This window comes from Kogia breviceps, chromosome 2 (assembly GCF_026419965.1).
Source record: "Kogia breviceps isolate mKogBre1 chromosome 2, mKogBre1 haplotype 1, whole genome shotgun sequence".
Lineage (NCBI taxonomy): Eukaryota > Metazoa > Chordata > Mammalia > Artiodactyla > Physeteridae > Kogia > Kogia breviceps.
The window spans coordinates 192,581,842-192,607,398 of record NC_081311.1 but is presented as its reverse complement, the minus strand read 5'-3'; the positions used below and the strand labels follow the sequence as shown (position 1 = coordinate 192,607,398).

The 25,557-nt window shown below is 37.8% G+C and overlaps 1 protein-coding gene across 45 annotated transcripts in view; it reads left to right on the top strand.

Moving 5' to 3' along the window:
- The window catches only part of TRIP12 (thyroid hormone receptor interactor 12), a 142,677-nt gene that overhangs the window by 97,468 nt on the left and 19,652 nt on the right, over positions 1 to 25,557 (top strand). For 9 of the 45 annotated variants that reach the window (XM_067027082.1, XM_059053040.2, XM_067027104.1 and 6 more), the window contains 19 exons: positions 1,869 to 1,937; positions 2,028 to 2,193; positions 4,441 to 4,558; positions 4,676 to 4,835; positions 6,666 to 6,819; positions 8,838 to 9,066; positions 9,392 to 9,510; positions 11,767 to 11,974; positions 14,718 to 14,818; positions 15,042 to 15,216; positions 16,344 to 16,485; positions 17,339 to 17,530; positions 18,804 to 18,955; positions 20,416 to 20,588; positions 20,985 to 21,058; positions 21,140 to 21,339; positions 21,977 to 22,104; positions 23,456 to 23,607; positions 24,269 to 24,411. In XM_067027082.1, coding sequence (XP_066883183.1) covers positions 1,869 to 1,937; positions 2,028 to 2,193; positions 4,441 to 4,558; positions 4,676 to 4,835; positions 6,666 to 6,819; positions 8,838 to 9,066; positions 9,392 to 9,510; positions 11,767 to 11,974; positions 14,718 to 14,818; positions 15,042 to 15,216; positions 16,344 to 16,485; positions 17,339 to 17,530; positions 18,804 to 18,955; positions 20,416 to 20,588; positions 20,985 to 21,058; positions 21,140 to 21,339; positions 21,977 to 22,104; positions 23,456 to 23,607; positions 24,269 to 24,411 — 2,855 coding nt within the window. The remainder of the gene's footprint in view (positions 1 to 1,868; positions 1,938 to 2,027; positions 2,194 to 4,440; positions 4,559 to 4,675; positions 4,836 to 6,665; positions 6,820 to 8,837; positions 9,067 to 9,391; positions 9,511 to 11,766; positions 11,975 to 14,717; positions 14,819 to 15,041; positions 15,217 to 16,343; positions 16,486 to 17,338; positions 17,531 to 18,803; positions 18,956 to 20,415; positions 20,589 to 20,984; positions 21,059 to 21,139; positions 21,340 to 21,976; positions 22,105 to 23,455; positions 23,608 to 24,268; positions 24,412 to 25,557) is intronic. The other 36 variants (XM_067027087.1, XM_067027086.1, XM_067027099.1 and 33 more) reach the window with 10 other exon arrangements.

The window sequence follows — 25,557 nt, the reverse complement described above, 5'->3', positions numbered from 1 at the left end:
TCACAATAAAGCGAGTCACAAGAATTTTTTGTTTTCCCAGTGCGTGTGAAAGTTCTTTTTGGCGACAGACCTGTAGTGGTCCGTGGCCTGTTAGGAACTGGGCCGCACAGCAGGAGGTGAGCAGCAGGCAAGTGAGCGAAGGTTCGCTGTATTTACAGCAGCTCCGCATCACTCGCGTTACCGCCTGAGCTCCGCCCCCTGTCAGACCAGTGGTGGCATTAGATTCTCACAGGAGCATGAACTGTGCTGTGAACTGCGCGTGCGAGGGATCTAGATCATGCACTCCTTATGAGACTCTAATGCCTGATGAGATATCTGAGGTGCAGCTGAGTCGGTCCCATCACCCCCACATGGAACCATGTAGTTGCAGGAAAACAAGCTCAGGGCTCCCACTGATTCTGCATTATGGTGAGTTATATAATGATTTCATTATATATTACAGTGTAATAATAATAGAAAGAAATAAAGTGCACAGTAAGTGTAATGCGCTTGAATCATCCCAAAACACCCCCCCCCACCACCACCACCAAATCTGTGGAAAAATTGTCTTCCATGAAACTGGTCCCTGCTGCCAAAAGGGTTGGGGACCGCTGATGTAGTCTATTAAGTGTGCAGTAGCATTGTGTCTTAAAAAAAACCCACAATGTACATAGCTTAATTAAGAAATCCTTCATTGTTAAAAAATGCTAACCATCATTTGATCCTTCAGGGACTTGTAATCTTTTTGCTGGTGGAGAGCGGGGAGGATTTAACATGTTGGGAGAATTACCACAATGTGTAATACAGAGACAGGAAGTGAGGGAGTGCTGTTGGACAAATAGCGCCAACAGACTTGCTGGGTGCAGGGCTTCCACAAACCTTCCATTTGTCAAAAATGCAGTCTCTGTGAAGTGCCCTGAAGTGAAGCACAATAAAATGAGGTGGACCTATGTTAAGTAAGGTGTTTACGTAAGATGGGGAAAATAGTACTGATCATTGAATCACGGGAGGATTTGGCTTCTGAGACGATCAAGACACAAGTAGTGCCATTCGTTGTTTATTTAGTTTAAAAACCTTAGCAGGCTGAGATGACCTTTACTTTATGGGGGCTAGAAATGTTCTCTAGTTAGGTGTGAGTTCACCTTATTTTGGAAGTGTGGCCCGAGGGTCAGAGAAGTTAAATAGGAGGCCCTGTTATTGTAGCATTCTTTCTAGACTTAAGTCGTGACAGCGAAGGTGTAGGACTTCTATAATACCAGAATCACTTTCATTTTTACACAACCAAGTCTAGTTTTTACATCTGAAGCCCATTTGTCAATTAGAAAAAACCAAAGTCTATCAAAATGTGCCATTAAATTGTTCTTTCTGTTCTTATGAGCGTTATTCCAAATGTTTTCTCATGAAGATCAGTCTAATAGTATTTAGATTGTTTTCATAATGATAGAGCAAATCTATATCAAGTTTTTCTTATTATCAGTAAACCTCTGGCTCGCACACGTACTTAACTATTTACAACTTTTTAGTGAATGCATGTTTTAAGCATTTCTACTTGTAAGGCTTTTTCGAATGGCAGGATGTTTATTTTTTCTTTATTATAGTTTTTGTTTAGGTATTGAAATTATAGAAGTACAAAAGTTGTTCCCTTTCTATGTATTTGCTTTTTATATGTTGGGTTCTTAATGGAGGAGAGAGGTTCTATCAGTATGATTCTCTTTGCTTTGGAATCATGACATGACTGATTGTTTGCTTATTAGGGTCACAGCATTTTCAAAGCTCATATCTAATTAAGCAAGTCTTGAAGAATTTGGGGTTAGGAAGACGATAAGGGAGTGACGTACGACAGTGAAAATGTTTTATATTAACAAACTTTATTTTCCTTTATTATAAAGGACAAAAAGTCAGTAGAAAGCACTTGCCTTTGTTTTGCACGTCTAGTGGACAACTTCCAGCATGAGGAGGTGAGCGTTTAGTCTTTGTTGCTATTTTCATGAAGTTGTTAAATTGCTGCCTCACGAAGTAACAGTTCTTTCTTTCTTGTGTTTGTGAAGAATTTACTCCAGCAGGTTGCCTCCAAAGATCTGCTAACAAATGTTCAACAACTATTGGTAGTAACTCCACCAATTCTAAGTTCTGGGATGTTTATAATGGTGGTTCGCATGTTTTCTTTGATGTGTTCCAACTGTCCAACTTTAGCTGTTCAACTTATGAAGCAAAGTAAGTGCTATTTTATTATTCTGTTTTATACAGGAAAAACAGCTTGTGTTTATGTGTGTGTGTGTGAGTTTATTCTCTGTTAATAAGTAAAGTCAACAAAAGCAAGTAGAAATGGCTAATATCACAGGCACTGGATAGTAAAGGAAGAAAATGTTAATATGTAATAAATTTGTGTTGTGACAATACAGTAATGCTGCCTACATACAATTTTTAAAGTATATATTAAAATTTTACCCTTGGCGTAGGGCTGAAGACCCAAAGTCATTGCTTTCTGTACAATATCAATTAAGTAATGATGCTTCATTAGGAGAATTCTGAGTTTTATGTTACCAGTAACTGCTTCTCTTTTGCTTATAGGTAGTCCTTTTGTCCCACATTAGATTTTCCAGCAGTTTATGATCCCAGAATGCTTTCTTCCCTCAAAATGTTGGAACTTATTTACACAGATGAATGTCTCTGATCTTTGCTACTTTAGTATTTCTAAGCCTTTCCCAAACTTACATGTGCAGGGTATCAAGTTTTATCACACTGCTATTGCAATTGCCCATTACTCTCTTAAACCTTAGATTTCACAAGTTAATCCGTATGTTGTGATTATTGCTGGTAGAGTGTTGATCACTTTTTTATGAAGCACCTATCATTGTAGCTAATTTCCTGTCCATAATTCTAATCTCTGAGGGTGTTACCTTGGGAGTCAGTGATGGCACTCACTGACAAAACCGTCTTTGTCCCACCACTTCAAACAGAATATTAAGTGGTGGTATAAGAGGACTTTTTTTGGGGGGGGGGGGACTCAGTTTTGTATTTCTCATTACTTGTGAATTTTAGCACATGGCACAGAATTTTGTAGAAAAGTAGTGTTGCTGAGGTGCTTTATTGAAGAGACTCCTCTTACAGCATTGAGTCTTTCCTGAACTTGGTATCCCAGAGAACACTGTTTTGCTTATGCCATGAACAGAGTCCTCTCTGCCTAGATAAGCTTGGGGAAGGTTTAACTCGCTTTTTGCGTAGTCACAATGTACTTTGCTTATTAAAATCCCTGGGGCCCCCTCGAATTTTCCCATTTCTTGAAGTTTGCCCGCAGGATTATCTCTTGTTACCGTGTGGTGTGGCACAGCATTTTCCTATATCCTGGTTTGGGAAATTCCTGTCTGACTTGTGTTTGTTTTAACGTTTTGGAATTTTTTCTTTAGCATGAAGGATGTTTTCACCTCTTCTGCATACTTTAGGAAGTTTCACATAATCATTCTACTTCAGTAACACGAACCTCTCTGGTTCTTTCCATTTTGTTGTCATCCTCTGATCTCTTTAAAAAAGAAGAAGTTAATGATGTACCATGGCCATCTATTCATATTTCTTACGAAAGTTGGCAAAATGACTTTTTCAAGAACTTTTAAAAATTTTAATCACTGCTTGTGAAATTTCAGTGAGTCAGAGATTTATCCACACCCCTCTGCCCAAATTAATGGTGAATACTTTCCTTGACAATAGAACTTACTGAATACTGGTAGAACATTTCAATGAAATGTTTACGTATATTTTGCATATGTGTAGTATTTTATAGATACCAGCAGAGACACAGCCCTGCCTTTAGGTTGTAACTGTTAGAATGACCAAAAGCTTTGGCGCCTGGGGGCTTCCTCCACTCGCTGTCAGTGTCAGTACACTAAACTAGTTTTCATGCAAATTCTTCCATAAACTGATGTCTTCTGGGGATGGAAGCTTGTGGTAGAGGATATTTTAATGATCTTTAAATTTAGTTGGCATGCTTACTGTCATTTAAGTAAAGGTTTTCCTGATCACAATATGGTAATTTCAGACGCTTTTAACCGCCGCTGTGTTTTATTCTATTGGTCACATGTTTTCAGTATATTTGAATTGAAGACAAATACACGAATATACTTGAGTCGAGGATAAAATATGTTTAGTACACTTTTTTGCAAAGCACTGTGCTCCTCAAGGAAAGTCATACAAGATCCCTGAAGTCTCTGCAGTGGATTTGTGATTAGGTGTCTTGCTGGAAGGTTAGGACTCAAACTTAAGTCCTCAGAAAGAAATTGTTTAAATCTTTATAATTTTTTTAAGGTTTTAATGACAACTCATTTGGATTTTTCACTTTAATTTCTGTAGTATATAGCTGTACAAGAAAGCATTTCTAATTGTTTCCCCCCTAGGCAATGATTGCCTTTTAAATATGGCAACATAAGTAGTTTCATAGGGTTTTGCATTTTGTTGTTGGTTTTACAGACATTGCAGAAACACTTCACTTTCTCCTCTGTGGTGCCTCCAATGGAAGTTGTCAGGAACAGATTGATCTTGTTCCACGAAGTCCTCAAGAACTGTACGAACTGACATCTCTGATCTGGTAAAGATTGGGCCAATAATAACTGTGGTTTATATGAGGGTATTTTACTTTAGAAACCTGGTATTTACTGACAGCTCAGGAAGCTACTTATTAAAATAATTGCACCTTTCATTTCAGTGAACTTATGCCATGTTTACCAAAAGAAGGCATTTTTGCAGTTGATACCATGCTGAAGAAGGGAAATGCGCAGAACACAGACGGTGCGATATGGCAGTGGCGTGATGACCGGGGCCTTTGGCACCCCTATAACAGGATTGACAGCCGGATCATTGAGGTAGTAGTTTCATCGTACCGTTCAAGTGTGTCTTACTTCGGCGGAGAGCGCGTGTAGGGCTGGGGTGGGGAGGTGGACGCGTGCACTTAAATGTGCTCAGTGCTGAATTAACTCAAGATTTTCTCATTTTGTCTCCTGAGAACAAGGTCCTCATTTCTGTTCAGGTCAGAAAACATGACGTTCTAGCCCTGCTTCTGCTGCTCACTACCTGATTGACTTGGAGCAAGTAATTTTAGATCTTTGTTCCATAGTTTCCTCATTTCTGAAAGGAAACACGGGAGGAGTTAGGCTGCATGTTTCTAAAAGTCCCTCCCTATCTCCTATCCAGAAGAAATCTCTCAGAAGCAAAGATTACGTACAAGTAGCTGCTTCTCAGTATTTTTAAAGAGCAAAAATGTGGAAACAATCTAAATATCTAGCTTTAGATGAATGATTAAGTAAATTGTGAAATGCACATAGGTTTGTATATGATTCAGACCTTAATGGGATAAATTTTAATGACTTAAAATATGATATGCTATAAATGAAAACAAAATGTTCAGAAAAATTATGTGACTACTGACTCTTCGGAACTCGGCAAAAGAAAAGAGGAATAATGACAAAGGAAAGAAACGAAAACACTAAAATATTTATAGTGATTTTTCTGTGAAGGTTTTTATGTGTGATTTTTATTCTTTTTTCCATACTTCTTTATATTAAGTTTGCACAGAAATATTTCAAAAATTTCTCAGGTTAGGAAAATATTTGCCCTAGTTTAGGAAGTGTTGGGTCACTGCATTATTTGAGATGTCAAGCATTATTTACTAATGTTTTCATATATAAGTTACTTTAAGTATTAATATAATTTCAACCTGTGTTATTAGAACTTTTTAGGACATGACACTTAAATAGAGTTTTTTCTTTAAGGTCCTTTCCCCTAGTTAGTTTCTAAAAATGAGTTTGTGAAAAACATGTTACAAGATCGGAAGATCTTATGAAAATATCTAAATTCAGAGCTAGCTGTTATGTTATGAGGAAGTTAAAGGTGACTGGTCTTTGTGCATTGTTAGCCTTAGTTTATAAGTAGGTGGTGGTCTCTAACGCTAAGCATTCTTCTTTTTAGCATTTTCCCGATAATTGTATTTTCACTGTTAGTTAACTGTCTTGTATTTCCTGAGTCCTGTCTTCCATTCAACCAAGGAATTCCATAAGAATGAATATTTTAGCACTTCTAGGCTGTCTAAAATCAAGCAAACAGTGTTAATCCTATGGTCTCATTTGAGATACATACTTTGTAATGCTTGCCACCCCTGGGGATTACTTTCTTTAGTTCCAGTTGTGTCCCTTTCAATCTTAGGGCATCATTTAAATGTAAAGTCTTTTTTGTTTCCTAAGGATAATTTTATAGGATCATTTTGTTTAAAGGAGGATTTTGATGGGCTGCTAGGAATCCATGCTGTAAATAACATTTTAACCTTAAGAATTAGATACTAAGATATATGGATAACAGTTTTTTTCCCGTCAGCAATGTCTTCAAGGCCTTTTTAACACATAGTGTCGTCTTCATGTCAGTGATTCTACATGACTGGATCCTTCATCGGGATTTTACCTGTATTTGTCTGAGGGGACCTGATAGGTCCTGTAATGTATATTTGTGTTTAATTAAAAACGGTTTGTTGAGTGAATGAGTTTTGTCACATCCACACTATTAAAACTTCTATATTCAGTTACTTCACCATCTAAAACCTGATGAAACGAATATGTAAGTTAGCATTTATTGAGGGTTCCCACTGTGTCTTAAGTTGATAAATTTCTCCATGTTTATATTCAAGGTTTCTCTCTCTTTGCTCTCAGGCAGCCCATCAGGTCGGTGAGGATGAGATAAGCTTGTCCACTCTGGGACGAGTTTATACTATTGATTTTAATTCTATGCAGCAAATCAATGAGGACACGGGAACAGCACGTGCCATTCAGAGAAAACCTAACCCCTTAGCCAATACTAACAGTAGTAAGTATCTTTTGAGTTAAAAGTAGTACTGTATTGTCTGTGAGTAGTATTTGCAATAACAAATAATTGTTTTATGGAGTGTTATTATTAAACTTAAGACAGTCGCATAGTAGTAATTAATTTTTTGTTGTTGCTTTAATCGGCAAATGAGCCAACATTAACTGGCATCTTCCCCAAGATTTTCCTAGTTCTGTGATCTGCAGTGTCCTGGACTCGAGTCAGAATTGTCCTGTGCAGCCCTTTCCCCACCACCACCTTCCAGTTTTATTGAGATACAATTGACACACAGCACTGTATAAGTTTAAGGTGTACCACACAATGGCTTGACTTACGTCATGTAATGGTTATCACATAAGTTGAGGGAACATCCAGCTTCTCGTAGAGAGAAATGAAAGAAATAGAAAAAAAATTTTTGTGTGTGGTAAGAAACTCTTAACGTTCATATATAACATCAGCAGTGTTAACTATATTTGTCATGTACGTTACATCCCTAGTACTAATTTACCTTATAACTGGAAAAGCTTATACCTTTTGACTGCCTTCATCCAGTCCACACCCTCCACCCCCCACCCCCATAAGCACAAATCGGATCTCTTTGAGTTTGGTTTTGAAGTATAATGAACTTAGAACACTATGTTAGCTCCTGTTACACAACGTAGTGATTCAGTACTTCTGTACATTTCAAAAAAGATCATCATGATAAGTCTACTTACTATCTTGTCACCAAAGGTATTATATACAACAGTAAGTGACTGTATTCCCCATGCTGTACATTTCTTACTCATGACTCATTTATTCTGCGACTGGAAGTTCGTTCCCCTTAATCTCCCTCACTTGTTTCTTTTCTTCCGTCACCCCCACCCCTTTGGCAACCGCCAGTTTGTTCTCTGCAGCCCATGCAGTTTTTTTTTTTTTTTTTTTTTTTTTTTTTTTTTTTTGTGGTACACGGGCCTCTCACTGCTGTGGCCTCTCCCATTGCAGAGCACAGCCTCCGGACGTGCAGGTTCAGCGGCCATGGCTCACGGGCCCAGCCGCTCCGCGGCATGTGGGATCCTCCCGGACCGGGGTACGAACCCGTGTCCCCTGCATTGGCAGGCGGACTCCCAACCACTGCGCCACCAGGGAAGCACCCCCATGCAGTTTTTTAAATCTGATCCTTTTATCTCTGTTTTACCTTTGGATCCATTCACACCCCATCATATTAGTTATTTCCAACCTTTTATTTTATACTTTCCCACCAAAATTCTCTTAATTAATGAAGACTAGGTGATCGTGATTTTTTTTTCTTTTCAGGTTTCTGTCATTTGTTCCTTTCCTGAGGGATTTAGTTCATTGCTTTTGCAGGTCTAGGCTAGAGTGCAAGGGTCAGCATACTGTTTCTGAAAAGGACCAGATAGTAAATATTTTAACCTTTGCGGGCCATGCAGTCTCTGTATTCAGCACTGCTCTTGTAGCTCCCAAACAGCCGTATATGATACGTAAACAAATACATGTGGTTGTGTTTCAGTGAAATTTATTTACAAAAATAGGTGGTGGGTGGATTGGGCCTTTTGACCATACTTTGCCAACCCCTGTTCTAGCGCTTTTCATCTGTTACCTTTCCCCTGCACCTTATTCCCTCTAATCAAAGTGACAGGTCATCTTGTTTTTCCAGTTTCTTGCTACATACTCACTGTCCGGTTTTTCAACTCTGTTTATTTCTTACTAGGGGTTTAGCTGGCTAATACTGAAACATCTCCAGTATTCTGTGGAACATATGTTAGCAAAAATAAGAGAGACAGTGTGGTGGTGCCTTGTGCTTTTCAGCTGGCCAGGATGCTCAGTGGTTTTTTAGCTGGCTAAAATTTGTCTTAATGCCATTTGTAGACCCCAGTTGATTGCATTAGATAAGTTAATTTGCTTTATAACCAAAAAGTTTTTATAACATTTCAGATAATTACATCAACTTGAATGCTTTATGTTATTTACTTTGTTTCTGAAGTCTGTAACTTTAGGATTGTACATTTTTTTTATTACAGGTGGATATTCAGAGTTAAAGAAGGATGATGCTCGAGCACAGCTTATGAAAGAGGATCCGGAACTGGCTAAGTCTTTTATTAAGACATTATTTGGTGTTCTTTATGAAGTGTATAGTTCCTCAGCAGGACCTGCGGTCAGACATAAGTGCCTTAGAGCAATTCTTAGGATAATTTATTTCGCGGATGCCGAACTTCTAAAGGATGTCCTGAAAAATCATGCTGTTTCAAGGTGTGTTCATGAAAGTGGTGAAAACGCTTTAGAAATCCAAGTATCTGCAAGTAACTTCAGAAATCTTTAAAGAAATAATATAGAATGAATGTGCACAAAACAGTTTATTTGGAGTATTTTGAGCCCTTCGTTGTCTTTCTGTATTCACAAACACCTTTGATAAAGAATAAATTAAATGCAAAAGTTGAGCATTTAAGAAAAATTCTTGTGCTGGTGGACTGGTTTGACACTTAAAATATTTTGCTCTCAAATTTAAAGTAGGATGGCCAGCAGTAATTACCAAATTCAGACGAATGTTTTATATACAAATGCTTTCTTTTTTTAGTCATATTGCTTCCATGCTATCAAGCCAAGACCTGAAGATAGTAGTTGGAGCACTTCAGATGGCAGAGATCTTAATGCAGAAGTTACCTGATATTTTTAGTGTTTATTTCAGAAGAGAAGGTAATGCCGTTCATGATAGTTAATTCATGGTTAATCTTTTAGTCTAAACATTATTTCAGTAGAAGTATAGTTACACTCTATAGAAAAAAAATTAAACTGTTATTTTTATGTAAGATATTTGCATGCTTACCGCTTTAATACATACAGAGCATCTTCTGTAAATCTTTTGTTATAGATTGTGTGAGATTCACTGTCTGTTGATGAACACGTAGTAAGTTTCAATTATTTGAGTGTTTATGGCCCAGAAGCAATCATTGACTTTTCTCTTTATGCTGATAACATACAGTTGCCCATAAAGAGTCTTTGAAAAAGTCAGAGGTCACTTTCCCAAGAAATCCTGTTAGTAGATCAGAACAGCTGTAAAAGGGATTATTTTTTTACTTCACTGTGTAGATAATGGAATATTTCAAGGCTTGCAATAATCTTCAGAATGCAATTGGCGTAGTCCTCTAATTTGAGGAATTTCAGTGTCGAAATCAGCCTAGGGGACATGGTACTTTTCTGTTCTTGAAGACCTCAAAGATGAAACTGTTATCACTCATTTGGGTGTTTTATTCTTTTTAAACCTGCCAAGATGTTAAAAGTTGCTTCTCATCAACAGAAATCTCTTTATGGTTCTTTTTGGTTACTTTGGTCTTGTGAGGTTGCAGAAAAGATGATGGTGTTTTCCCCTCACGTAATACTTTAAGACTGAAGTCTTAGAAACAGTCCTGCTTCTTTATGCATATGATCTGTTTTCCATTCTTTTGATCACCTTTTCTTATGCTGGATTCATTTCTCTTTACATCTTGAGAATGTAACAGACATACCTAGTGTAATAGTATTGAATCAAATGGGAAGAAGTTTTCAGTGTTTCTTATTAGCTCTGTTCAAATAACAGTGAGTTTTCAAAAAAACTCCAGCACTACACATTTATGTGAAATAGAAGGCAAACTCTCTCCATTTCCCAGAGATAATAACTATGGTTAACAAATCAGGTTTTCTGTGCTCACATAAATGCCTGGTATGTATTCTTATTTTTAGCCGTAGATTATCTTGTATTTTGCATCTGTATTTTGGTTTTGGTATTCTGTTTTTGTTGTTGTTTGCTTTTAGTTGCTTTCTGATTTGGAAGCATATCAGAATCGGTCTTTTTTCTCAATGATTTTATAAAAAAACTTTGGTAGAATCAACTATGCCGTCAGGTTGAATTTCCCGCCCCCAAATATTTATATAGCATATACATTATGAAGTTTATGGAGGAATGCAGATTGGTTCTACGCCTTTGCATCTTCCACTTAAAATGTCACTTACTAGCCTGCCTTCTAGATTGTTACATCTCCCGATTGTACGCTCCAACAGCACTGTATTTTCTTTTTCATAAGCAGCTCACTCTTTATTTGTAGTTTCTTGTTAAATGTATCTTTCTCATTAGTTAATAAGTGCCCTGAATCCATTTTTCTTAGCCATGGCCATATCCTTAGTGCTAGCACACAGTCTGGCATGTATGATTGCTGCAAATAATACTTGGTGGAACGAATGCCTGAAGTTTGAATTCATTCAGACTTTTTTTTTTTTAATAAAAAGAATCTGATGGAAAGCTCTGAACTCTTCCTCAGAAAAATTGTGATTGTGTGAACATGCACTCACATACATTCAGACACACAGATTCGCATATAGTTTACATACTGATATTCAGACACACACCTTTATATCCCCCCCTCCTCTCATGTACATCTTCCCACAGTCCAACCCCAAATATAAACCCTGCCTTATAAGTTACTGTTCATTTCTCCTCATACACCTCCAGGGGTGTGAAAATCACCATCCTTCAATAGCTGGTGTTCTCTTTTTTTTGGCAGTAGTGTTACTGTGATCTTATCTCATTGTAGTATTTGAAGTTAATGACTGTAGGTCTTTTTCTTCCTTCTGGCTATCAAGCCACAGGTGCACTGCATTTCTGTAATTGCTTATTGTTTTTATAAAGGGTATTTTAAATTTCCAGTAGGAATTTACATGTGACCCCATTACATATCCTACATTCGGGTTTTGAGTATTGGCATACAGTCAGTATAAATATCTTTTCTTTAATTTTGAATTTGCCTACTACTTTTCTTTGGAGTCAAGTTGAAGACTCTGGCACCTAAAGTTATTTTCCTGTTTGCTGGGTACTTTTTATTCATTCCTTGTGAATCCGTGTTAGCATTTAGGGATCTTATAATGGTGGGGAGGTGGTCCTGATTAACACATACTCTCTTTAATCTCTGCTCTGTAAAGGTGTAATGCATCAAGTAAAACACTTAGCAGAATCGGAATCATTGTTGACAAGTCCACCAAAGGCATGTACGAATGGGTCAGGATCCTTGGGGTCCACGACGTCTGTCAGCAGTGGAACAGCCACGGCTGCCACTAACGCCTCAGCTGATTTGGGGTCCCCCAGCTTGCAGCACAGCAGAGATGATTCTTTAGATCTGAGCCCTCAAGGGTAAGTCAGAGTTTTGCAGTGATTTTTGTGCTCTTTGCCTTTAACTCTGCCCTGGTACCTGAGACTCACACAGGGAAGTAACTGGTAAAATATTACGGAGAGTGTACATTTTCTATTTTTCCATGTATATTGTGTTAGATATTTAATGGGAATGGGAAGAAACCTGTTGTATTGAGCCATGTTTAGGAACCACAAGAGATACATGATATTTCCATACAAGGGAACTAAGGCTCAGAGAAGCTAAGTGACTGGTATGGTGTCATGTACTTATTTTACAGATGCGGGATTTGAGCCCTCATTTCTGATTCCAGAATCTTGTGATTATTTACTATATTGCAGCATACATAACCAGCTTTAAGAAATCCAGATATTTAGTATAGTGAAAAATATTAAAAATTGGAATTTTTAGACTGGAAGGGAAAAAGATCCCGATTTCCCATTTATCTTTAATTGGCATATGGGAACTTTTGCTGTTAATAAAGGCAAATGAGAGTTCTAAGTTCTCTGTTTCCACCTCTTTTCTACTTCCTTTGTTGTACTGTGCTGCTGAGAAGATTACTAAACCCTCGTGTTGGTTTGCATTTTGTTGTGTTGAAACAAATCACACTCTAAAAGTGGTTTTTTTTTTTTTTTTTTTTTTTGATGTAAGCTGAAAAGTAGATCTTGGTAAAACATATTATACTTAATAAGTGGGGTCCAGTAATTTAATGTTACAAACTGCAAGGCAGCATTGTCCTGTGAGGCGCTAGCCCGCTCAGAATCCCAGCCGCTTCGGGGGCCCCCTGGTGGCAGTTGTCCACCCTGGTTTAAATATGAACTTGGGCAGTTCTGTGACTTCTGGCAGGAAGCTGCTGGGTTCAGTGGTACCATGTAGTGGGCGCACGGTCCGAGGAGTTTGAGAATGCCAGAGGCCCTCCACCTTCGCTGTTTTCAAGTTGGATTGTCTTGCATTTTCCCTCCCAGCCTTGCCTGCCTCTCTACTTCCTCCCGAGCCCCGCTCCCTCCCCCGAGCTGCTGCAGTAACCTTAAGTCATTGCAGATGGTAGGAAAAATCTGAACGCACTTTTTGGCCAGCCGAATACTCTTTTATAGCACAGGCACTTGGTAAAATATGATGCAGCTCAGACAAATGCCATATTTCTGAGCTACATACATAAAGTATGTGAAACAAATATGCAATGCAAAGAACCTGTATGATTATAGGTTCTGACAGTTGATACTCTTAAAGAGGAAAGGACCTTTTTCTTAAAATACTTTCAGAGTTTTAAGTGATTCCTTTCTCTTCTAATATGATTTTAAATGAAAAGTTTATATAAACTTGTAAAGGTGGAATTGTTTAATTTTAAGATTATTCTTCGAAAGTTCACTTGTCCTGATCGTCAGGTATATTGATCACACTATTAAGTGTTTTCAATAGACATGTCAGATGTTGGAAGACTTTAAATATTTTTTTCAAACTTTTTCTTACTTGGGTCATAGACCAACTGAACCAGAACATTTTTTCATCTTGCCCACTTTATGTAGCTTTGTTGTTTGAAGAATGAATGATATTTTAAACTATTTCTAGTGTTGTTAAAGATAGTGAAAATAGTACACAAAGGCTACATACGTTCTGTTTCATATATTCTAATTCAAAATAGGCTATTCAGACTATCACTTGGCACATTTGTTCACAGATAATTTTGAATTAAAAAAAAAAAAAACTTACAGGGCTTCCCTGGTGGCACAGTGGTTGAGAGTCCGCCTGCTGATGCAGGGGACACGGGTTCGTGCCCCGGTCCGGGAAGATCCCACATGCCGCAGAGCGGCTGGGCCCGTGAGCCATGGCCACTGAGCCTGTGTTTCCGGAGACTGTGCTCCGCAACGGGAGAGGCCACAACAGTGAGAGGCCCGCGTGCTGCAAAAAAATAAAATAAAATAAAATTAAAAAGTACTTACAAGTGCATTCATTTAGGATGTTGTTGCCATTACACACCATGAAATTCCTTTGCGTAGTATTGGAAAGTAGTTTGATAATATTAACACTCAATGCTATGTGTATTTTACTTATTGTCATTTAGGTTAGGGAGGAAATAAGGTACTCAAATTTAACATTCTTTTTCTAGTTTATGCATTGCATATTTGTTTCCTATGCTTTATGTATGTACTGCATTTAATAATGGAGTTTAACACAGGATTAATGAGATATTCTATTTGATTTTCTTTTTTTTAAGTTAATTTATTTTTTATTAAATTTATTTATTTATTTTAAATTTATATTTGGCTGTGTTGGGTCTTCGTTGCTGTGCGCCGGCTTTCTCTAGTTGCAGCGAGCGGGGGCTACTCTTCAGTGTGGCACATGGGCTTCTCCTTGCGGTGGCTTCTTGTTGCAGAGCTCGGGCTCTAGGCGCGGGCTTCAGTAGTTGTGGCTCACGGGCTTAGTTCGGCATGTGGGATCTTCCCGGACTAGGGCTCAAACCCGTGTCCCCTGCATTGGCAGGTGGATTCTTAACCGCTACACCACCAGGGAGGTCCCTGGTTTTCTTTTTAGTAGTTCAGTATAGTCAAATAGCTAACTATTTTCTGAACTAATCATTTTCTGTGTATATACACTTCTAGAACATTGGTTCAGAGTTGGCATTAACTAATCACTAAATGAAAAATACCCTGTTATAACAATATTCTGCCATTTTAGCTTTTAATTGAGTGATGATACTAAATCATGGTAAGTGCTAAACTTATCCCATGTTTTCCCATGTGACAGTCGATTAAGTGATGTTCTAAAGAGAAAACGACTGCCAAAACGAGGATCAAGAAGGCCAAAGTATTCACCTCCAAGAGATGATGACAAAGTAGACAATCAAGGTAATTTTTGTGATGAAACTGTGAGGCAGTAAAGGGGAAGGTGGTAGCAGTTAAGGATACGTACTTCATTAAAATTGCTGATAGCTTTGAAGCATGCCTGAGTTTCCTGAATTCCCGGTGTTCTTAGTTCTTTTATCTAATTTATTAAGAGTGAGAATCTTAAAATTCAGTTGGTTTACATCGATTGCACTGAAATGATTTAATCATCATTCTCTTTTCATAGCTAAAAGCCCCACCACTACTCAGTCACCTAAATCTTCTTTCCTGGCAAGCTTGAATCCAAAAACGTGGGGAAGGTTAAGTGCACAGTCTCACAGCAACAACATTGAACCAGCCCGAGCTGCGGGAGTTAGTGGTATTGCCAGGGCCGCCTCAAAGGACACCATATCCAATAACAGGTAACGTGGGGGGGTTCTGTGTCACCTGTGTTCTCAGGTCAGAAAAACTTCCCATTTTTCAGTCAGCATATTTATTATATGGAGATGAAACATGGACACAGACCTTTAATTTATGCTCAGAGGTGGCATAGCTCAAGGACGGAGCCGATTCTCAATTCTTGAACCCTGTGTCTGGCTTTGTCCTGCGTTCCAGTCTCACATTTTAAAATTCCTTTCAACGTGTCTCCTTGGGAGTTGTGTATGTTCAGAGCCAAACAAATAGGTTTCCCATTGAACCTATCCTTTAGTTCTGTTCTGGAAAAGGGAAAGCCGACGTTTCTTCTGTACACGTACATGCACGCTCTACCCTTTACAACGGAAGGTAAGGCTCTCAGAGCAGAGCCCTTTTTCGGAAACTTAGAACTCTGTCAGCTAAATTATTTCACACCAGTTTATGGCTTTAAAAAATTATTTCTTTAAAATCCTAAGGATTGTTTTGTTTTTTGGCTCTGGATGTAACATACCAGCAAGGAGTACTACTTCTGCAAATAAGAAATTTTAAAAAATCAAATTCCATTGGGAAAACAAGTTCGTTTTGTTTGGTTGATTGCTTTGGTTGGTTGGTGGTTCTGAACTTCAGTTAATAAAAATAATTAAGCAAATATATTTCTGAAGCCATCAGAATTCGTAATTTAAACAGCGAGGTCTCAGCTGTCATAGCTAATTGTGCACCTAACAGGTGGATGTTTCTTGTCTTTAGTTCTTTACTTCAGCTCTCCAGGGAACATAAACAAAGGACAGTGCAGATACATCTGTACCTTAGAGTACAGTCATGTAAAATTGCTTTCAGGTGAACACTCAGGAAACTCTTAGGTTGTCCTGAGAGTCCCTAGAAGTTAGAACTGTTTCTTTGGTCTTCATGTAATGACCTGAAATGTATTTTAAGTACCTGTGCATTTCTCTAGGTATATCCTAGCCCACTTTAAAACTGAAACTTAATTGGGTTAATGTGGAATCTGAATTTACTAGTTATAAGCATCGGCTTATAAAGGATTTTAAATGTAGCAACTGTTTGCCTTTGACCAGAAGTTTCAATTGAAATCCTTTCTGTGTGCACCGAGACTTTAATATCTTTTTCCTTCTGGCAGAGAAAAAATCAAAGGTTGGATTAAAGAGCAGGCGCATAAATTTGTAGAGCGTTATTTCAGTTCTGAGAACATGGATGGAAGCAACCCTGCATTGAATGTCCTTCAGAGACTTTGTGCTGCAACCGAACAACTCAACCTCCAGGTACCGTGACTGGTGCATTTGGCTGGTTCTCTTTTGTCTCTTCCGGCGTCTCTTCCGTCCTGCTCTTCCTTTCCTTGGTGACTCTAGCTTTTTAGCCAGACATGTACCTTCGGTGCTGACATTTCTTTAACTTGTCCCTTGACTTTTCGTGCATCATTTTATCATTAGATGGGCTAGACATCTGGTATTTGACTTTCTTTCTTTCACCTCCCTTATTTCTTGACAAATGAAGAGACTTCAGAGATGTCCCTCAAGCACATCTCTTCTCTCAGTCCTCTTCAGCTACAGGTGTTAGCATTGAGAAGACCTTCCTTAACCCTGTGTACCTGTGGCCTGAGAGTACTCAGAGAGGGTAGAGATGTAATAACTAAGCCTTTTGTGTTTCATCGGACTCTGTTTCCATTTTTGATATACTTTGAGCAATATGAGTAGTACATGTTTTCCAAGAAATTGTCTGTTTCATTCAGACTTTAAATGTACTAATATAAAGCCATACCTTGAACTCTTGTTATATCTTTTCATTTTGGTATTGTAGCTCTATTCCTCCATTCGTATTCTCATCCTTTGTCTTTTTAAAATTTTTTTAACACAACTCCATTAGTTGAATATGAAGGTTTTTTTTTTTTTTTAATGTTAGTATGGTTACTGGTTTTCTGTCATGAAGTAGTAACATTTTGTGAATGTGTGTGTAGGTAAGATGTTATTTTTCAAAGCTCTACCAAGAATGCACCACCTGCCCCTGCCTTCTTTTTTAAAGGTGTTAAGAAAGTATCCAGTTGCTTTTGGGGAAATGTGAATTGTGCGTTTAGTAAAGACTGTCTCAATCAGTAAATATTGTTTTCAACTCTTTCAGGTGGATGGTGGAGCTGAGTGCCTTGTAGAAATCCGTAGCATAGTCTCAGAGTCAGATGTTTCATCATTTGAAATCCAACATAGTGGATTTGTGAAGCAGCTGTTGCTTTATTTGACATCTAAAAGCGAAAAGGATGCTGTGAGCAGAGAGATCAGATTAAAGAGATTCCTTCATGTATTTTTTTCTTCTCCAGTAAGTTATCTAATAATAACGCCTTCGTGTCTTACTTTCAGCGTCGTTGTTCACTAGTGTGTATATTTTCATCCCAGTAGTAATTTCGAGTCGTTTTTGGTCAAGGTATTGAGGTAAAGTTTTTAGCTTGCTTGTTATACACAGTTGGATTCATTGGTCTTTTATACATCAGGTAAATAGTAAAACAACGAAATGGTGACTTGAAGCAAGGGCCTGTTCTGTGGTTGATGAATCTTGAGTCTTTGTTTTTCTGTCAGACAAGCCATTAATAGTAGTCTCTCACTTGTGAATATATTTTATTCTCAATGTCTGTTTTTAAACATATTGCAGTTTGCAGTATATTTTTTTTAAGGGAAATACAGTAGACGTAATGTAGCTATAGACATAAGATAGAGTAGGCATACACATTTCTATTTTGTATGTAAAACACAGAACTAACCATTTCATTGACGAGTACTTAATCACCACTTATAATGTGGCTTATGAGACCAGAAGCCTCAGAGTAACTTCACTTCCTTCACCCTCAGTGGGTGAGAGCAAGGGAGTAACCTGGACACGGGTGACTCAGCATCACTCTGCTTGTTCGTAATGCTTAAGAGAAGGCGTCCCTAGGGAAGATTCTCTGGTTCAGCTGTGTAATAGAGCGAAGGACAGGTCTCCCGTGTGAAACAGTGTCACCATGTCTTTTCAGTGTTTGCAGGCATTGCTTGTATTATTTTAACTTGTGCGGCTACCTAAAGCAGAATTGATGTTTATTTGAGAATCATTAGATGTGTAGCGATATTGGGTATAGTTTTATACCATGCTTATAGGTCTGTAATCTCTTATCTGAAACGCCTTGGGGCTGGATGGGTTTCACGAGTTCTACCATACATTATATACAGCACGTATTACCTGATATATCCCCAGTGGATTCTGAACAGTACTTTGTACACATTAGATATTTTTGCAGCAAAACATATGACTATTCCTACTAAATAAAGGTTGAATAAAGACTCCAAATGGCCTTGTGTCTGTCTGAGTCAGGTTTTGCCACCAAATGACTTGTGTTTTCAAGCCTTTTGGACTTAGGAATTGTGAATATGGGATTGTGGGCCTATACAGAAAGAATGTCTTCATTGAAATAATTTCTTTGGAAACACTGTTCTAACCAAATCCATCAAAAAAGGTACAATGGATTAGATCTTTTGTAAAACTGCCTATTAAATTTTCTTGTTGAGCATTCCATTTTCATGAGGCCTTGCTTAACCTATTGGTTTATTTATAACTTTAGCTTCCTGGAGAAGAGCCCATTGGAAGAGTAGAACCAGTGGGAAATGCGCCTTTGTTGGCATTAGTTCACAAAATGAACAATTGCCTCAGCCAGATGGAACAATTTCCAGTCAAAGTGCATGACTTTCCCAGTGGAAATGGCACAGGAGGCAGGTAAGGATCATTGCCTAGGTGTGCCCTTGCCATTGGACTTGATGCTTAACTTTGTTGAGGTAAGGTGGCAAGAGGTCTAGTGACATCTTGGTCTGCTCAAAGAACACTCATCTATAAGGACCGCAGAAATTAAATATTCTGAAGTGTGAATCAAATAATTTTTATCCCTAAAGTTGAACCCCGTATCTTAAACATGATGTTTTGAAAATATAAAACCAACTTGTGCTGGCAAGTTGTAATAGGCTTAGTTTTCCTTAAGTTGATGTACTTTAATATATAAAGCTTTTCTCCAAGAAGCTTGTAGATATGGATGATAAAATGTTTACTTTCTGTGCAATAATGTGATTTCATATGTGATCTAAGTGGTTTTGCAAAAACTTTGCATTTTGATGGGCTTTAACAAATAAGTTTATTTTTTTCCGTAATATAGTAGTTTTACAGGACTCATGAAGTGCTACAGAAAAATTCATTCAGTTCATTGTTGTGTTCTTACAGAATGTTACATGCTTCCTGGAATATTATGACTAGCAGCCTAGAAAATTTCAAAAGTTTGGTTTTAAAAAACACAGTCTGGTGTGTTTTAAAGACATTTAAAATTTTGACTGAATTAAAACAGTATGCATTATTGAATAATGAAGTGATCAGTGTGGACTAGGTTTTTTTCTGCTTTGAAAAGAGTGGTATTTAATTTTGATTATTAAACTGTCCTGGAAGATTTTTATGAAATAAAGGGACACTTTCAAATATATTTGAGAAAACCATAGTGTTTTTCATTTTTATCTAAATTTGTGTAAAATATGTATGTTTACATATGTATATATCAATATAATGGAATATTCTTTCCCACACCCCTGTTTGCATGCGTTATGGAACCTTGTAGATAACTGCATTTTAAACTCATCTTACTCTTGCCAGACCTTTTCAGAAATGAGCAGTTGAATATCATTACCAGGTCTAGACTGGTATAGCTATTAAACTGCTTCACTCAAAAGACTATAGCAAAGTAAAATTTAAAGGTTAGTTTTTAAAGTAATTTTGTAGCTGAGATCTTTGAAAGCAAAAATGAGAGGGTTTGTTGTTTGTTTTTAAATAAATAGGATTTAGTAGGCAATGGCAAAATATTGCAGAAGTGAGCATGCCCAAATGGTTCAGGAATTTTTATCCTGGGGAAATAATTAAATCTCAATGGTGAGGTATTTCCGCTTGCATAGATTCATGGTGGGACAGAGATGAAAAGTTGTTTTAACATTTTCATATGCATGCGTACACATCCTCTTTTATTTCTTATCATAAAATGTTTTTTCCAATAACTTGGAATTGCTGGCTTTACTATATACATAACTGGTAAGTGCTACTTTGTGTCTCAAAAATGCAGTTTGTATTATCTTGCTTTTATTTTAGTTAGTGTATGTTGGCTTTGGAAATAATAGAATAACTTTTTTTTCACAAATTATCTTGAGCTTTTCTCTCAACAGAGGATCACAGGCTTTAAAATTTTTCAACACACATCAGTTAAAATGCCAGTTACAAAGACATCCAGACTGTGCAAATGTGAAGCAGTGGAAGGGTGGACCTGTCAAGATTGATCCTCTGGCTTTGGTGCAAGCTATCGAGAGATACCTTGTAGTTAGAGGTACTTTCTGTACATGTGTATTGTGTGTTTATATGTACATTTGAGATGAAGTTAATATTAAGGGATATAGAAATTATTTCCCTATTGCTGCTTCTGTCAAAACCTAGCATCAGGAACTTGTGTACTCATCATTTATTTTATATGTAGTATGTAGAAATGTTAAATTTTGTAGGGCTTGACTGCTTACTTGGTTGATTGGGTGATGAGTTACTTTATCCTGGTGGAATGTAGTAGAAATCACATTTTGTATCTGACAGTTTTCTTAATCTTTCTGCTTTGTAGATCAAAATGTAATATACGTGTTTTTCTAGGAATGTGTTATTTTAACCAGTATATATAGGCTTTTCTTTGCCACGTGAAATTGCTAGGAGTTTAACAGACTTCTTGGGTCCTTAGGGTATGGAAGAGTAAGAGAAGATGATGAAGACAGTGACGATGATGGCTCTGATGAGGAAATAGACGAGTCTCTGGTAAGGTGCTGTTCTCACCAAGTTTTAATGTGTAAAGTTCAGGGCCTGTAGCTTCAATGGATTTTGTTTTGCTTTATTTAGGCTGCTCAGTTCTTAAATTCAGGAAATGTACGACACAGGCTACAGTTTTACATTGGAGAACATTTGCTACCGTATAACATGACTGTGTATCAGGCAGTAAGGCAGTTCAGTATACAGGCCGAAGATGAACGGGAATCCACGGATGATGAGAGCAATCCTCTAGGAAGAGCTGGTATTTGGACGAAAACTCATACAATATGGCAAGTCTGAAAATGATTTTGTTTGGTTTTTCATCAACATTGATACTGTTCGTGTGTTTTGGAATTCCTGTTACTGGCTGGCTTGCATAAGGAGAGAGGACTCTAAATTCTATGTTTTACTATTAAAAGCCACTTCAAATGTTCCATCTTTGTGTGTGTGTGTGTGTGTGTGTGTATTTAGCTTCCTCATTAAGTCTACTGGAAAATGTGTTTGGGCAATAAATAATCATAATCTGCATCTACTTTTCTAGCAGCTTCATTTCAAGTCCTTAAATAAGGCAAAAATGTCTCCGTAAGATGATGTTCCTTTAGGTAGTACGAAGTTTGGCATCTCTGAGCCCTTAGAGTCATTTGGATGCAGCTTCCTGCATTGTTGGTGAATGTCTACTACTTATTTAAACAGGGTGATTCTTCTCAGAGCCATCTCCTGGAGTTTCTCAGGTGGCCCCTCCTAGGTGATCTTTTCTAGGAAGCAGTTCCATTGGCAGTTCTCCAGACCCACAGCTAGGGAGAGAGAGGATAGCCCTCAGGGAGTTGTTCTGGTAACTCTGCGGTGTCTGTGGCTTCCACTTTGGCCTTGCAGAATAATTTGCCATTTTAAAATCTACTTTGGGTTTACATACTCTCATTACTTTAGGTACAAACCCGTGAGAGAGGATGAAGAAAGCAATAAAGACTGTGTTGGTGGTAAAAGAGGAAGAGCCCAAACAGCTCCAACGAAAACTTCCCCTAGAAATGCAAAAAAGCACGATGAGTTGTGGAACGGTAAGTGCTGTGTAGAGGGGCAAGGAGATCGCCGTGGGGCAAGTAGTCTTCCGGTCTTGGAAGATTTTGACGGAGTGATTTATATCTAGTAGTAAAATCTTTTAATATAATTTATAAAAATATGAATTACTACAAACGCTTGGCTGCTTTTAATTGAACCCTTGACTTTAATGTCTAGAAAGTGAAAAGTTATCTTGAAAGAATTTTGGGGAAAGCTTACCATTCTTTCCCTGAAGAATCCATGTTTTTATGAAAGCAAAAACAAATTTCATTAGTAGAACATATGCACTAAAGAAGAGGCCGGACATTGGCAGGTTGGCCCTTAATTTTTATTGTTATTCATTATAATAGTGTGATCCACCAATTATAGAAGGAATAGAAAGTTTTGCTAGGTTATAAAATGACTATAGAAAGTAGTAAAACCTCCCAATTGACTTACCTTCCTCTGTAGTATTTCCTTCCCGTCTTACTTTGCTCATTTCCTCCCTTTCTTTTTTATAAGATGGTAACAGTGCCTTACCTCCCAGTAGGCTGCGTTCCTTGGGGACCAGCCCTTAGCAGGGATTTCCAAACACTGGTGTTGATGAAATTTTCCCTGGTCCACAGAAGTAAGGGCATTGTAGCAACTTTGTTTTTCATAAAATGCAGTCTTTTCTATATAAAAAGGTATTTGAGATATTTGTTTTCTATGTTTTTGGTATTACAACAATTGCCCTTTTATGCAGAGATAGTGTTGTGATTTTTAATTTCTTTGCTTGGTAGAAGTAAATGGCAACAGTTTCAATCTCTCTCTCTCTCTTTTTTTTAATGTTATTACTTTATGAGATCTAAGAACAAAGGAATTGCAGATCCTACTTGGAAACTATCACAGTCTATCATGTCCTAAGTCTTGGATTAAATAACCAAATCTTATTTGTATCAGATTTATAACTTGGGAGTATTTGTTTATCTTACATGGCCATCTTAAACCGGATATAAAAAATCCAGGAAATTTCTATAACAGTGAACTTAAGTTTAAACAACCTTTTCTTTACTCCTCTCTGGCCATTTTATTGTTAGTCATTTTTCTGATATAAAGGAGAAATGCAAAGGACTCAGTTTTTCTCCTTTACAATGTATGAGTATGGGAGAGAAAATGAAATTTGCCTAAGCCTGGGTGATTTATCTGTAAGATAAAAAGGGAAAAAAAATGTTCAAGCTATCAGTACTCTACTAATAAGATACCGAGCGTTAAATCTTAACCACTCGTGGTTACTGTTTTTAGGCGTGTTGAGATGATGCTGGCTTTATTGACTCTGCCTTTTTAACTTTGATCAGCACTTTGATCAAACTTCGATCTTTTGCCCTCTAGATGGAGTGTGCCCGTCAGTATCAAATCCTTTAGAAGTTTACCTCATACCCACACCACCTGAAAATATAACTTTTGAAGACCCTTCATTAGATGTGATTCTTCTTTTAAGAGTTTTACATGCCATCAGTCGATACTGGTATTACTTGTATGATGTGAGTAATGTTGCCTACTTTGGAACTTTTCCCTGATGTGTCGTCCATTACATGTTCTTTCTTAGCTTCTGTCTAGTGCTTGATCAATTTCCTGTGGTACTAGAAATAGCAACAATGATTCAGCTGAACAGCATGGATCCTAGCCCAGTGAAGCACAGTATACTGGGCAGTGGGAACTTCTCCCGCACTGGTTTTTCCCCCGGCCTGTGTTCTTGCATTAGTTCTCTTGGCAGACTTGTAAATATTCTCTAGCTATAATTTATAAAATTAAGCTACCACATAAAAATTTAACATTAATTTATTAGTTAAAAAATCTTTAGGTACCTTTAGCTAAAAGTTCGTTTATTTAAGATGTGTATTAAATTCAAGTGAAAGTTGCATGCTTGCCTGTGACACTTCTCTAGTGGAGGGAAGTGTGAAGGAGCTGGCCCCGCATGAAGCGTTTGCTGCTATGTCAGTGGCACTTGGGGTTGGGGCTGTCTCAGCTGTGCGTTGTGAAAGCTGTCATTCGGGTTGGGACATACCAACAAGAAGCTGTATGTTGGAAACAAGCAGGGGAAATCTCGGCACTCTGCATACGTATTTGGGAATAAAGGAGACGATAGTGAATATAATCCTAATGTTTTACTACATAATAGACTTTTTTTTTAACATTTTACAGAATGCAGTGTGCAAGGAGATTATCCCAACTAGCGAATTTATTAACAGTAAGTTGACAGCAAAAGCAAATAGGCAGCTTCAGGATCCTTTAGTAATCATGACAGGAAACATCCCAACATGGCTTACTGAACTAGGAAAAACCTGGTAAGACAATCACTTCTGTAGTGGCGGGCTTGGGAGTGTTCTCTTTGTGTTGGTCTTTATATATCTTGTTACAAAAACATAGTCTTTAGCAAACCTATTTAAATGTGTTCGTTAACGTGGTTTTTGATCATAGCTTGCTTAATAGTGTAGCTTCAGCATCCAAACAGGCTAGATGAGCTGGGGCCGGTACTAGCTCTACTTGATAGTATCTTTATATATGAAATAGGGAAGTACACGAGGATTTTTAGTGAGGAGATTCAGCCCTCTTCCATCATAAAATTGGATACCAAAGGTGGAGTTTGGTTGATTCTCTCTCTGAGCCTGTTTGGGTCCAGACCTACATTCTTGGAGACTATAGGACTGCACTGATGGATATGGGAGCCACCAGCCACGTGTAGCTGTACTTACATGTAGATGAATTAAAATGAAAAATTGTAAATGGAGTTTTTTAGTCATACCGTCCACATCCTCATGTGGCTACCCGTATTGTACAGAACAGATGCTGAATGCTTAATCATACGCAATGCTCTGGACAGTTCTGTGTCAAGAACTGCCCAAATCATATGTCAAGAGGCAGCAGGGCCTTGGTACTGCAGAGTTCATTCTTTAAAAATAAGCAGCTGATGGACCTGGAGTCTGTCATACAGAGTGAAGTAAGTCAGAAGGAGAAAAACAAATACCGTATGCTAACACATACACATGGAATCTAAGAAAAAACAAAAAATACCATGAAGAGACTAGGGGTAGGATGGGAATAAAACACAGACATACTAGAGCATGGCCTTGAGGATATGGGGAGGGGAAAGGGTAAGCTGGGACAAAGAGAGTTGCATGGACATATATACACTACCAAACGTAGGGTGGATAGCTAGTGGGAAGCAGCCACATGACACAGGGAGATCAGCTCGGTGGTTTGTGACCACCTAGAGGGGTGGGAGAGAGGGAGACGCAAGAGGGAAGAGATATGAGGACATATGTATATGTATAACTGATTCACTTAGTTGTAAAGCAGAAACTAACACACCATTGTAAAGCAATTATACTCCAATAAAGATGTTAAAAATAAAAAATAAGCAGCTGCCTTTTGGCAGTTTTGAGTGACTTAACAGATGTCAAAACCAAGAGGAAAATCGTGAACTTAGTGAA